The sequence below is a fragment of the Salmo trutta genome, chromosome 10 (genome assembly GCF_901001165.1).
Source record: "Salmo trutta chromosome 10, fSalTru1.1, whole genome shotgun sequence".
Classification (NCBI taxonomy): domain Eukaryota; kingdom Metazoa; phylum Chordata; class Actinopteri; order Salmoniformes; family Salmonidae; genus Salmo; species Salmo trutta.
Window position 1 is genome coordinate 23,459,971 of NC_042966.1, and position 14,131 is coordinate 23,474,101.

The 14,131-nt window shown below is 42.5% G+C and overlaps 1 protein-coding gene across 3 annotated transcripts; it reads left to right on the top strand.

Moving 5' to 3' along the window:
* The first annotated feature begins 372 nt into the window (after window positions 1–372).
* LOC115201403 (COP9 signalosome complex subunit 1) lies at window positions 373–9,792 on the top strand. Of its 3 annotated transcripts, none has more exons than XM_029764999.1 (14): window positions 641–990; window positions 2,253–2,345; window positions 2,930–3,111; window positions 3,296–3,463; window positions 3,750–3,885; window positions 4,129–4,206; window positions 4,316–4,376; window positions 4,666–4,751; window positions 4,978–5,072; window positions 5,192–5,297; window positions 5,716–5,796; window positions 7,635–7,772; window positions 8,037–8,171; window positions 8,821–9,792. In XM_029764999.1, exons 1-14 carry the CDS (start codon window positions 958–960, stop codon window positions 8,893–8,895), a joined length of 1,467 nt encoding a protein of 488 aa, XP_029620859.1. In that variant the 5' UTR covers window positions 641–957; the 3' UTR covers window positions 8,896–9,792. The 3 variants fall into 3 exon arrangements, with proteins under 3 accessions (XP_029620861.1, XP_029620859.1, XP_029620860.1); XM_029765000.1 differs by having other exon boundaries at window positions 642–990; window positions 2,227–2,345; XM_029765001.1 differs by lacking the exons at window positions 7,635–7,772; window positions 8,037–8,171; window positions 8,821–9,792 and adding an exon at window positions 6,637–7,623 and having other exon boundaries at window positions 373–990.
* The last annotated feature ends 4,339 nt before the right edge of the window (window positions 9,793–14,131 follow it).

Sequence of the window (14,131 nt, forward strand, 5' to 3'; positions counted from 1 at the left end):
TTGTTGATCGAAATATTCCGCGTTCAAAACAACTGGGAACTCGGAAATCTCCGATGACTTCAGTGCGTTGAAACAACTGGGAACTCGGAAACAAACGATCTCCCACTGGTAAAATTCGATTTGAACGGTAATCCGAATGGGAATATCGGGCCGCTTCTAGAGCTCCGATTTTTCAACCTGAATATCACTGACGTCATGATTTGACCTCGTATTTTTCCGAGTTCGGAGTTGACGTGAACGCTGCAAAACACTGCCTCGGACACATCTGGAGCAGCGCTGACGTCATTATGTAAAGAGCCCTGTGAACCCATGCCCCGGATGTGATAGCGAGCCGTTGTTTAGCGCTGGCGACTCAGATTATTCATCATATTACATTTTAGTCATTTAACATACGCTCTTATCTAGAGCTATTTACAGTAGTGAGTGGATACATTGTTGTACATTTTTCTGGTCCCACATGGGAATCAAACCCACAACCCTGGCGTTGCAAGCACCATGCTCTACAAACTGAGACACACGGGACCATATCGACCAGTTAATCGACTGGCTGCTCCAACAATGAAAATAAATGTATTCAGAAATGGAAGGCAGTCGGGAGAAGGCAAGATCAGGTGGGACCATTCTAGCCAATGACAGAGCAGATACGAGTGTGATAACAGGCACAACTCCGATATAAAGTGTTTTTTTTCTCAAACTTGGCAGGATATCATGTGTGCTACTTATATCAGTATACTCGTAACAACGTAAGCATTACCAAACGTATATTCGATCAAATAAGCCTCAAGTAGAAAATAAGACATTCATTTTTTGTTAACCAAATTCGACACTGATTGATCTCCATACAACAACTCCTCCCTTGATCAGCGGGGAAAACGCCACCTGCTGGAGAAGACAGATTTTGGTCCCAGTTATCCGTCTCGCTTCGCTTCTTCCGCTGAACGTCACAAACCGTGAAAGATGCCTTTGCCTGTGCAAGTATTCAACTTTCAGGTAATAATTAATCGATTTTGATTCATGTTTACACAAAAACGGTATGCTGGTATGCACGTGGAGAAGGCTGTCCTCGCGCTTAACAGGGACGGTGGGTACTCCGATAAACACGCAAGCCTTGCATAAATCGGGAGTAGTTTGGGCCGCTAGCAGTACTGGCAAGCTAACTAGCTAGGCTAACTTTAGTAAGTTCATATAGCTAACTCTACAGCGTTATATTTCCATTCACTGTTATTCTATACCAACTGACTAGATGTTAGAATGACACATTTTTTAGAAAGGTGCACCCCAGGAAACTGTTCGCTGGTCATTTCTGGTTTCTTCAGGCACTTTGACAGTCATGCTAGCTAGCTAGTTTTTTGTTATTGTAGTTAGTTGGCTGACTTGTTATCCAGCTAGTAGTAGTTTAGCCATCCCCTTTTTAATTTTGTTCAGCTACAGATGTACATTGTGTCTCCAATGTAAATATCCAGTAGGACATGAGCGATCTGTCTATTGTGGGAGTGTCGTGTATGTATGGCTATTCATTACCTTTGTAACCTGGTTGCAGACAGTCAGTATTCCCCTCATTGTGCCACGCTGCTATGACACTTATCAACACTATGTACAGATAACTGCCAAAATAAAGATAACACTTGATAAAATCAGGGATACAAAGAATATTGAAAGCAGGTGCGTCCACAGGTATGGTTCCTGAGTTAATTAATCAATTAACATCTCATCATGTTTAGGGTCATGTATAAAAATTCCCTGTTGCCTGTTATTATGGCTACCATTGCTAAAAGAAGATATCTCTGTGACTTTGAAAGAGGGGGGTCTCAAAAGAGCAAAGGGGGTTTTAAAGTGTGTGTGTCAGTCACCTGATCTCAACCCTATTTTTTTTATTTTACCTTTATTTAACTAGGATCAGTGAGTTAACTGCCTTGTTCAGGGGCAGAACGACACATTTTTACCATGTCAGCTCGGGGATTCGATCTTGCAACCTTTCGGTTACTACAACACTCTAACCACTAGGCTACCTGCCGCCCCAATTTTAGGAGGTTCTGTAGCGGGACCTGAGACAGTTTTCCACCACCATCAACAAAACAACAAATTATGGAATTTTCATGAAAGAATGGTGTCGCATCCCTCCAATAGAGTTCCAGACACTTGTAACATTGAAGCTGTTCTGGCAGCTCGTGGTGACCCAACACCCTATTAAGACACTTTATGTTGGTGTTTCTTTTATTTTGGCAGTTACCTGTATGTTCGCTCTTCTTCAGGGGGTTGTTGAGCCCATGCAGATAGATGCTGACCCACAGGAGGACCAGCAGAATGCACCAGATGTCAACTATGTGGTGGAAAATCCCACGCTGGTATGGTCGGTCTATCCAGGATTTCCCCCTACTGGCATTGTAAAGGCGGGCTTGTTTCATGTAGACGGGACTCAAATACCACACAAATGACATTTCTACTGCAATTTAAATGTTAAACTGAAATCAAATGAATCTATAGAAGGGGAATACCCCACAAGACATGCCACTAGAGGTCTCTTCACAATACCCAAGTCCAGAACAGACTATGGGAGGCGCTACATAGGGCCATGACTACATGGAACTCTATTCCACATCAGGTAACTGATGCAAGCAGTAGAATCAGATTTTAAAATCGATAAAAATACACCTTATAGAACAGCGGGTACTGTGAAGAGACACACACAAACGCTAGCATACAAATAATGTTGTATGGTGGTATTATATATGTTGTATTGTAGATATGTAGTGGTGTGAAACAGTACATCATATAACTTTATTATCTTTAGTTTTATGTGTAATGTAAGTGCGTTAATGTGTTTAGATCCTTAATAAATACAAATGCAGACTATTGAGTAAAAAATCAACATTTTTAGGCTTTTGTCCCACTGAAGTGTGTGTGTGTGTGCCTTTGTCTCTCTCTCTAGGACCTGGAGCAGTATGCTTCCAGCTACTGTGGTCTGATGCGTATTGAGAGGCTGCAGTTCATAGCAGAGCACTGTCCCCAGCTCCGCGCCGAGGCCCTGAAGATGGCCCTGTCTTTTGTCCACAGGACCTTCAACGTAGACGTGTACGAGGAGATCCACCGCAAGCTCACAGAGGCCACCAGGTAGGTGTATCACAGCCCTCGCTTAGCCTAGTACCCTCCAGCATAGCACAGAGAAGCTACAGCAACGCAGAGTGCTTACTACTAGTACATAGTATGTTCTTTTTAATTGTTGGTTTGGAAAGTGCTTTTTGTTTTTGTTGAGTGTTTGATTGATGTCTGTGTGTGTGTGTGTGTGTGTGTTCAGAGAGGTCCAGGGGGCTCCAGATGCTGCGGTGGAGGGCGGGGCAGTCGAACCCCCTCCTCTGGACACAGCGTGGGCCGAGTCGACCAGGAAAAAGGCCCTGCTCAAACTGGAGAAATTGGACACTGACCTGAAGAACTACAAAGGCAACTCCATCAAAGAGAGCATCAGGTGGGTGGGAGACGCTACGGTTGTTAGCATCAAGTAGATAATAAACCGATTGGGTAATCCTCACCTCCGAGAGGATCGGCCTGAGCAATGTGCTGCGTCTGTTTGCAGATCTTGAAGTAATCACTGAGTAGTTGACTAGTAGTAGTAGTTTTTTAATGTAAGGTCATTTGGAATGGATCAGTGATTCTGCATAGTGCTTTGTTCAGGCCAAAGGGGATCTTTCCTGACCTCTCTTCCTCTGTGGTACTGGTCCAAATGCTCTTTATAATTATTTTTTTCACCTCAGGAGGGGTCATGATGACCTTGGGGACCACTACTTGGACTGCGGTGACCTCAGCAACGCCCTTAAGTGCTACTCCCGAGCCCGAGACTACTGCACTAGCGCAAAGCATGTCATAAACATGTGTCTTAATGTCATCAAGGTACGTCATCATTCATCATAATGATAGTTAGTGGTCCTAGTTCTTTGGTCAATGCTCTTAATCCTGATGTAAAGTCTGGAGGGCAGAAGGGCTATATTCCTCTCTCGTTCTGTCTCTGCCTCACTTGTTCTCAGCCTCTTCCTTTCTCTGTGATATGATTAACTCCAATGACTAGCACTAGAGGGCGGTATGGATATGTGTCCTACAGGCTTTCTTACTGAATGTACTGTTTTCATCTATCAGGTTAGTGTCTACCTCCAGAACTGGTCCCACGTCCTTAGTTATGTGAGCAAAGCTGAATCCACTCCAGAGATAGCAGAGGTAAGTCGTAGGTTCCTCTGAGAGAGAGAGAGCATAAGTCTTCTACTGTCTTAAAAAAAACACAGACGTGTCCATCTTTACTGAGGGAATATCTTTATTTTTGTTTCAGCAAAGAGGGGAGAGAGATTGCCAGAGTCAGTCAGTCCTCACCAAATTAAAATGTGCTGCAGGTAATTCACTCACTATCTTTGTTGTTCTACAAAGGGATGTACATACTGTAAGTGTTTTCACCTGTTATTCTCTAGAGGGTATAAAACACACTAACAACAGATGCCAGTCTTCAACAGGTGCAGACACTCATGCTAATGTTTTGTTTCAATGAAAATGGATTTGTTTTAAACCCCCTTCTGCTTTGATTAGATTACAAAATTCTCTTCCCACACTCAGGTTCATTTGACCTCTCGTTCTTTCTCCTTGTTCCTCCTCCTGCACGTCTGTATATCTGTCACTGTCCCCCAGGCCTAGCTGAGCTGGCCTCCAGAAAGTACAAACAAGCAGCCAAGTGCTTCCTGCTGGCCTCTTTCGACCACTGTGATTTCGCTGAGGTTAGTCGGTCTGCCTGCCTGTCTGTGTGGTACTTTAAAGGTGAAGTCTGTGACTTCCCTGTGTTGTTCTGTGATAATTGTGTATTGTTTATCAACAATTGGGAAGGCAACAACAACTAGGACAAGGGTACTTGGACGATTGTAAAGACAATTGCTGCTTGACAAATTCTCATATTTTAATTTTTTTCTGTTGACGATGTACCAACCTCCTGTATTGTGTGTCCAGCTCCTGTCCCCCAGTAATGTAGCGGTGTACGGAGGGATGTGTGCCCTCGCCACCTTCGACAGACAGGAGCTACAGAAGAACGTCATCTCAAGCAGGTGTGTGAGCGCGCAAACGCCTGTGTATCTGCTGTATAAATGGTGTGTGTTTTTCATGTAACTATTCGAGCTGTGTTACCATCCACCCTCTTCTATTCATGTCTTTTATGTCCTCCCAGCTCCTTTAAATTATTCTTAGAGTTGGAGCCTCAGGTCCGTGACATCATCTTTAAGTTCTATGAGTCAAAGTACGCTTCCTGTCTCAAAATGCTGGATGAGATCAAGGTGAGATTGATCTATAATTATCAATCGATCCAACGATTGCATTATCAATCGATCCAACGATTGCATTGATGCAGCCTTCCCTGTAGCTCAGTTGGTAGAGCATGGTGTTTGCAACACCAGGGTTGTGGGTTCGATTCCCACGGGGGGCCAGCACAGAAAAAAAAATAAAAAAATAATGAAATGTATGTATTCACTACTGTAAGTCGCTCTGGATAAGAGCGTCTGCTAAATGACGTAAATGTAATGTAAATGATGTGAAAAACACAAAATGGGTAGCAAAGAATTTGAAACCGGGAATTAAAGGAAGTAAGGACCAAGTAACGTGATTTCCTACGTTGAAAGCTATGATGTATTTTCATTATGTTGATAACACATTTAAAACCTGTCCTAAATGCACACTGCTTTTCTTCTTTCTCAGGATAACCTGCTGTTAGACATGTACCTGGCCCCCCACGTACTGACCCTCTACACACTGATCAGGAACAGAGCCCTTATACAGGTGAGACGGACAGGTGAGACTGGGGGACAGGAACACTTTTCCTCCAGTACTCCCACATAATACTGAACATTATGGACATCCAGAGTATTCTGTTGTTTTCCTTATATACTCACAACTACGGATGGGTTTGAATAGTCAATGAGTCAGTCAATGGCTCCCCCATAGGCGTAAAAAAATAAATAGGCAATCGTTGCGTCTGGGGTAAAGAATCGGATGCAAAACTTTTGTCTCTCTAACCACGTTTCCGTCCAGTTTTTATGCGAGTAAAGTCATACCGTAAATAACAAAATGGTGACAGTTTCGGTACAACTCTTGAAAATGCTGACAGACAATTTGTTCGTTCGACATGGTGAGATCTTTTTGTGTCTGTAAATTTAATTATGCGAGAAATGGAGGTGTAAATGCCTCTGTGCACATATTGATATAATAACCATCATATCAACGTATGTGGATTCTAGAATATTCACATGAAAATCTGTCACTAATTGGATGGAAAGCTGTCACTTCTAGCTCAGGCAGCAATCAATACTACGTTTAGCTGAGGAAATGTGTCTGAATGACACTGACTCCTGGGGTCAAAACATCTACAGGGGTTACGTCCCAAATGGCACCCTATTCCTTCTATAGATCACTACTTCTGACCGTAGCTGGACTAGCAGGTGAAGTATGGCACCTAAAATGGTTGTTCTGCTAATGTTATTTAATATCATGCCCTAAATTAGACATCGGGTTTTTTTGTGTATTGGTGTGGGCGCGGGTCATGCATGCGTGTGCAGTACCTCAGTCTCTACTTTTCATTTGCGTGTGTGACTAAGATGTTAACGTGTGTGTGTGTTGCAGTACTTCAGCCCGTACGTGTCTGCAGACATGACTAAGATGTTAACGTGTGTGTGTGTGTGTGTTGCAGTACTTCAGCCCGTACGTGTCTGCAGACATGACTAAGATGTTAACGTGTGTGTGTTGCAGTACTTCAGCCCGTACGTGTCTGCAGACATGACTAAGATGTTAACGTGTGTGTGTGTGTGTTGCAGTACTTCAGCCCGTACGTGTCTGCAGACATGACTAAGATGTTAACGTGTGTGTGTGTTGCAGTACTTCAGCCCGTACGTGTCTGCAGACATGACTAAGATGTTAACGTGTGTGTGTGTGTCAGTACTTCAGCCCGTACGTGTCTGCAGACATGACTAAGATGTTAATGTGTGTGTGTTGCAGTACTTCAGCCCGTACGTGTCTGCAGACATGACTAAGATGTTAATGTGTGTGTGTGTCAGTACTTCAGCCCGTACGTGTCTGCAGACATGACTAAGATGTTAACGTGTGTGTGTGTGTGTTGCAGTACTTCAGCCCGTACGTGTCTGCAGACATGACTAAGATGTTAACGTGTGTGTGTGTGTTGCAGTACTTCAGCCCGTACGTGTCTGCAGACATGACTAAGATGTTAACGTGTGTGTGTGTTGCAGTACTTCAGCCCGTACGTGTCTGCAGACATGACTAAGATGTTAACGTGTGTGTGTGTGTGTTGCAGTACTTCAGCCCGTACGTGTCTGCAGACATGACTAAGATGTTAACGTGTGTGTGTGTGTCAGTACTTCAGCCCGTACGTGTCTGCAGACATGACTAAGATGTTAATGTGTGTGTGTTGCAGTACTTCAGCCCGTACGTGTCTGCAGACATGACTAAGATGTTAACGTGTGTGTGTGTTGCAGTACTTCAGCCCGTACGTGTCTGCAGACATGACTAAGATGTTAACGTGTGTGTGTGTGTGTGTGTTGCAGTACTTCAGCCCGTACGTGTCTGCAGACATGACTAAGATGTTAACGTGTGTGTGTGTGTTGCAGTACTTCAGCCCGTACGTGTCTGCAGACATGACTAAGATGTCCCAGGCCTTCAACACCACAGTGTTAGCTCTGGAAGACGAACTCACCCAGCTCATACTGGAGGGACTTATCAACGCACGCATAGACTCCCACAGCAAGGTAACACACACACACTCACTCAAGAGTAAAGTCACATATACACCCCACCCCACAGCTCTCTCACTCACACACTAGACGAGCTCCGATCACTCTTTCATTGTTTAACAGTTTTATAATCTTATAATGCAGCATGGGATGTTGATTTGACAGTGACCCAAATGGTTTGCCACAGCGCTCTTATCCCCAGCCTGTCTCTCTCCTCTCTTTGAGATGCCGAGCACATTTATGTACAAAGAGACTATGAAACACTCTCCCTCATCTCAGATCCTGTATGCGCGGGACGTGGACCAGCGGAGCCACACGTTTGAGAAGTCTATCCACATGGGCAAGGAGTTCCAGAGACGAGCCAAAGCCATGATCCTACGAGCTGCCGTGCTGCGCAACCAGATACACGTCAAGGTACCTCTGCACACAGGGTCTCCCTGGGGTTTTCAGGCTGCTTTCTCTTTACTCATCCATCTTGCCTTTTACCTTCAGGATATGGACGTCTCTCAGAACTGCTCTTTCTTTCTTTATTTTGACATCCTTGCCTCAGTCAGCCTCCCTATCAGAGCTGCAATCTAATCATCTCCTTTCATTCTCTCTCGTTGACCTCTGGTCCACCCGTCCTCTCTACAGGCCGTCCTCTCTACAGGCCGTCCTCTCTACAGGCCGTCCTCTCTACAGGCCGTCCTCTCTACAGGCCGTCCTCTCCTCACCTCTGTTCCTCTCAGCCATCCACTACTGCTCATTTCCAAACATCATTGGCTCTGAAATAAAATACTGTTTGATTTAGAGGAGGAATCTCTGTCGTCTGTCCCTCTCTCCCCAGTTTGTCACGATCTTACAGTACCAGAGAATAGTTGCAACATGTTTTATATTGTATGCTTTGTACGTTTTCCTTTTGATACATATACTGTATGTTCTTACGTCTGAAGACTGGTAAAGGCATCAGAATGCAGGATGAGAATGAAGTTTTCCCCCGTCTTTGCTTATAGAGGATGTCAACCACTCAACCTTATTTTTCTCTCTGCCTCTCTCCTCCCTTTTTCCCTCCCTCTCTCTCCAGTCTCCTCCCAGGGAGGGCAGCCAAGGCGAACTCAACTCTGCCAACAGCCAATCACGAATGAGCACCAACATGTGAACATTCCCATGAGACCTCTGTCTTACAGGAAGTTACCATGTCAGGGGGGATCTGCCAGGGGGACCTAGCCCCCCCCCCCCCCCATCTGAGGATCCCCCTCCTGCTGACTCAGTGCTGCATCTTTTGCCTGCAGAAAGAAAAATACTGAGACGTCAACTTCAATAGGCTGTGTCTTAAATGGTACCCCTATTCACTATATAGTGCACCACTTTTAACCAGGGCCTATAGAGCTCTGGTCAACTGTAGTGCACGATATAGGGAGCCATTTTGGATGCACCAAGGACTCTGGTCATGTGGGAAGTGAACAGTAGTAGTCTGTGGAGATACTTGATGAGCAACCTGAGTGTGTTAATGTTGTATTGGAGAGGCTGTGTGTGTGTGAGAGTGTTTACAGTTGTGGCGCTCAGTCGCTTCACAGTACTGTCCTCTTTCCTAAGATGCACTTTTCTCTTTCATTCTTTTTTTCTCATGATGATAGACGTGATGCATCCACTAAGAAATTAACAGAACACACACTTCACAACCAATGTCCACAAGATCTGATTTTAAAATAAATGTGTATGATAATCGGAAGCGTGGTCAGGACTTTTGTCATCTCACAATATACCTTTGTTTACCAGTTGCACAATAAGCCGATTTCCCACACCCTTAACATTGTTTATTTATGACCACTAAAGAACAGAATGCTGATACCGAGATGTAGTTTTTTAGGAAGATTGCATTGAATTTCAATGTTATGTGATTTTTATTCTTGTACAAAGTAATTGGATATAAATCAAGTCAAGCGGGACTGTACCGTAAGCAGAGGTTGACGATGAGGAAATGAGTTTCATTTATTTTTCTCTTTGCGCTGTCATCTGATTCCTGCTTCTCCCACATTAAAACCTCACAAAATCACTGATCTCTGACAACTGATAGCATGCACTTGTTTTAATTATTCGAATGGATGAGGAGAGCTGGTCCTGGGGCTCTGTTCACAAACAAACAGCACCAGGATAGCAACACAATTAGACCCAACCAAGTCATAAGAAAACAAAAAGATAATTACTTGACCTATTGGAAAGAATTTACAAAAAAACAGCTATTTGGCCCTAAACAGAGAGTGCACAGTGGCAGAATACCTGGCCACTGTGACTGGCCCAAAATTAAGGAAATATTTGACTATGTACAGACTCTGTGAGCATAGCCTTGCTATTGAGAAAGGCCGCAGAAGGAAAATCTGGTTCCAAAAAGAAGCTTCACTTCCTAACCTCCTGCATATTCCCCTCAGATTACACAGACCCACAGAGAATTCGGACACAAATCCAATTTTGATAAACTCCCTTATCTATTGGGTGAAATACCACAGTGTGCCATCACAGCAGCAAGATTTGTGACCTGTTGCCATAAGAAAAGGGCAACTAGTGAAGAACAAACGCCATTGTACAACCTATATTTGTATATTTTCCCTTTTGTACATTAACTAACTAATGTTTACTGTTAAATTTTGTTTATTTCACTTTTGATAATTATCTATTTCACTTGCTTTGGCAATTTAAACATATGTTTCCTCTGCCAATAAAGCCCCTTAAATTGATATTGGCGACACAATTTTACTCACGGGGAAAATTAGTATTCGTCTGTTAGATCCAATCATTTTGTCAACGTCGTTCATTGCTATTGAACTGTAATAACAGGTTTATTTGTATAGCCTGGCAGGAGCGACCCATGTGGTACACAGCCAGGGAGTGCTGTGCCCCACTTATATACAGAATTCATAACAGATAGGAAACAATTAGTTGGACTTGTTGGGAAATGACTAAGTTACCATTAAAAATAAAATACTGAATGCAGCGTATTGAAAGCAATTATATATGTGTGGGGGAGGTTGATCTGTCTGTCTGTACTCACTGGTCTTTCTCAAACCCTCCCTTCTCTGTGCCGCCCATCTTTCCTCTATATTTGTATGTCTTCTAGTCAATTCAATTCCAGTTTAAGGGATTTATTGGCATTGGAAACATGTTAACATTGCCAAAGCAAGTGAAGTAGATAATAAATAAAAAGTGAAATAAACAATTAACAGTAAACATTACACTCACAGAAGTTCCAAAAGAATAAAGACATTTCAAATGTCATATGTCTATATACAGTGTTGTAATGGTGTACAAATAGCTAAAGTACAGAAGGATCTCTCCCTCTACCTGTCCCTCTTAACTGATCTGTTTCTTCCACAAATGACTGCAGAGTCGTCATAAAACATCTAGGGGACTGAGCTATTGACCTATCTAGAACGACCACTGGCCCATAAAATGTTTAGAAATGCTATTCTATGCTTATTTCCTCCCAGGACTTTATTGTATTGATTTGTTTGGGATATGTCATTTTCTTTCCAAACCACGGATCCTTTTGCAGGGTCAGATCCATATTACTGCCTATCTTCAGAAATGTATCATAATCATGGTTAAATTTAAGTCCTTCCGCAGGGGAAAGGTCTAAATATTAATGTGGTTGTCGAAAGCCTTTATTTGTATTTTTTTATGTAACCTTTATTTATCCAGGAAGTCCCATTAACGTCAGAAAACATTTTAATAGCGGTACCTCTAGGGATTAGTCATCACTTACTTCAGAAAGTATTCACACCCCTTTACTTTTTCCACATTTTCTTTTGTTTTGAATTTAAAATGTATTAAATTGAGATTGTGTCACTGGCCAACACACAATCCCCCATAATGTCAAAATGGTATTATGTTTTTAGAACATTTTACATATTAATAAAACATTTAAAGTTTACATTTCTTGAGTCAATAAGTATTCAACTCACTCTGTGCAACATTATTTTTGAATGACTACCTCATCTCTGTGCCCGCACATAAAGTATAATTATCTGTAAGGTCCCTCAGTTGAGCAGTGAATTTCAAACACAGATTCAACCACAGGTAGATTGGTGAAAAAAAAGCTGCCATTGAATATCTCTTTGAGCATGGTGAAGTTATTAATTACACTTTGTATCAATACACACAGTCACTACAAAGATACAAGCGTCCTTCCTAACTCAGTTGGCAGAGAGTAAGGAAACCGCTCAGAGAAACTGCTCAAATCCAACACATCACTGAGCACCACTCTTCATATTTGCAAGCATGGTGGTGGCTGCATCATTATGGGTATGCTTGTCATCGGCAAGGACTAGGGAGTTTATAGGGTAAAAATAAACGGAATACATCTATAAGCTCAGGCAAAATCCTAGCAGAAACCTAGTTCAGTCTGCTTTCTAACAGACACTGGGAGATAACATCACCTTTCAGCAGGAAGTACATTTTGCCAATTTATTCATTCATAAATGTATTCTTCCCTTTGCCTTGATTCGGCAGTCTCATCCAGATCATAATGGCATTTGTAGTTCTTTATGATAGCCACATTAGCAGCTAATTAGAATTTCATTTCGGGGGGGGGGGGGGCAAATATTTTGATAAAAGTAACCTTGTCCTATAGATTTACACTGTTATCAAAACAGCACGCCAGGATAAGCCTACACGAAACACAGCCCTTATTTGAAGTGTTTCTGAAATTCCCTATGGGAAGAATGAATGGAACCATTTCCTTGTGTGACTGCTAGGTTTTATGGGTATTATGACTCATACTGTGGTACTCTATAGCCTACATCAGCGTTTCCCAAACTCGGGACCCCAAAGGGTGCACCTTTTGGGGTTTTCCCTAACACTACACAGCACATTCAAATAATCAAAACTTGATGATTAGTTGATTATTTGAATCAGCTGTGTAGTTCTAGGGCAAAAACCAAAACGTGCACGCCTTGGGGTCCCAAGGACCGAGTTTGAGAAACCCTGGCCTACATGATAAGATTATTATATTATTATTTTGTTAAATGGCAGCCAAGCATCGATTATCATGTCCCCAGAATAAGACCCTCGATATTTATTGGAAAGGAACATCAACCTTGCACTTTCACCACCCTGTGAAGTTCATCATAAATTATTGCATCTGTAGCCTAATAAACTGTATGGTTTCCCGAGTCGTAGTGGGAGGACCACACAACATGTCATCGCATGATTCCAAGTTTACTTGGATATTATGGTTATAATATCAATATTTGCGCATAAAAGCGTTTCCACCGACATTTCTCGCATAGTTATTTTACCGACACAAAAAGATCCCACCTTGTCTAGCGTATTTTATTTTGGCAACATGTGGAATGGTTACCGATAAAAATTTTTTATATGAATCCAATTCTCAAAGGAACGCTGGTATATCTCACATGCACTAAAATACCCACTTGGCTAAACTATCTTGCAGTGATCAAAGCCTTACAGAAACACCGAGGTAGAGAAGCTTGAAGGGTTGTGAAAGTCCGTGAAGAAAGCCTTCGTTAATGTAATCTAAGCTCCCTTCTCTCTCTCATGTCTCTGTCAAAACCATTACAGACCATCAGTAATTCACAGGAGGTTGGGGCCACCATAATGCGGCGGACGGGCTATAAGTGTATCCGTCAACCTTCAAATAACCAAAATGGCTTTTAAGTAAAACTTTTACAATATATCCAGGGATCTTCCATGTTGTGTGGAGATACGTCAGGCCTCAGTAACTGCAGATGGCAGGAGATTGATTTTGGTGCCAGGGCTCCTCTATTTATGCTTCAGCATGATTGGTGGAGGGCAGCAGTAGGTGACCACAGATCAGGGTTCGGGCCGTCTCAGCAGTACCATTTTTTAATCTGGAAATCAGGCTCCGTGTCCCGGCCACCAGCGGGGCCCCATCCCACCCTGCCAAGGAGCCAACTCGACTCATAATGGTGCCAGTCAGCAGGGAGCGATCTGTCTGCCAAAAGACATGCGTCACAGCCTTGCCAGAGAAAGGATGAATGGAGATATCAATCTATACCATCTATGGAGGCAATTTAAATGGACTTGGAATAATAACTAGGAATATAAAATATGATGGTCCTACAATTGTCTAATTTAACAATTATGGAAGCAATTTGAATGGACTTGGACGAATAACTACAGAATTACTAATTCATAGGACTTGATGGTAAATTATATATATTCGAGTATTTAAACAGGGTCTATACATTGTATACATTAATCATTTTGGATCACTATATAAAGACAACTAGTCTATTATGCACAATCGACTGAGATGCACATTATTTTGTACACATGAAAACAACATCAAATAGCGTGTTTGAAATTGGATTCAGTGAAGCCAAGTCCCAAAAGATCATTAGCTATAGGACCTCATG

What these genes read in the sequence shown, in the direction of transcription:
- LOC115201403 (XM_029764999.1), top strand. Translation starts at nt 958, where the DNA reads ATGCCTTTGCCTGTGCAAGTATTCAACTTTCAG. An exon ending in AAGAACGTCATCTCAAGCAG is followed by an intron (nt 5,073 to 5,191) that starts GTGTGTGAGCGC and finishes ATGTCCTCCCAG; the next exon opens with CTCCTTTAAATTATTCTTAG. An exon ending in GCATAGACTCCCACAGCAAG is followed by an intron (nt 7,773 to 8,036) that starts GTAACACACACA and finishes CCCTCATCTCAG; the next exon opens with ATCCTGTATGCGCGGGACGT.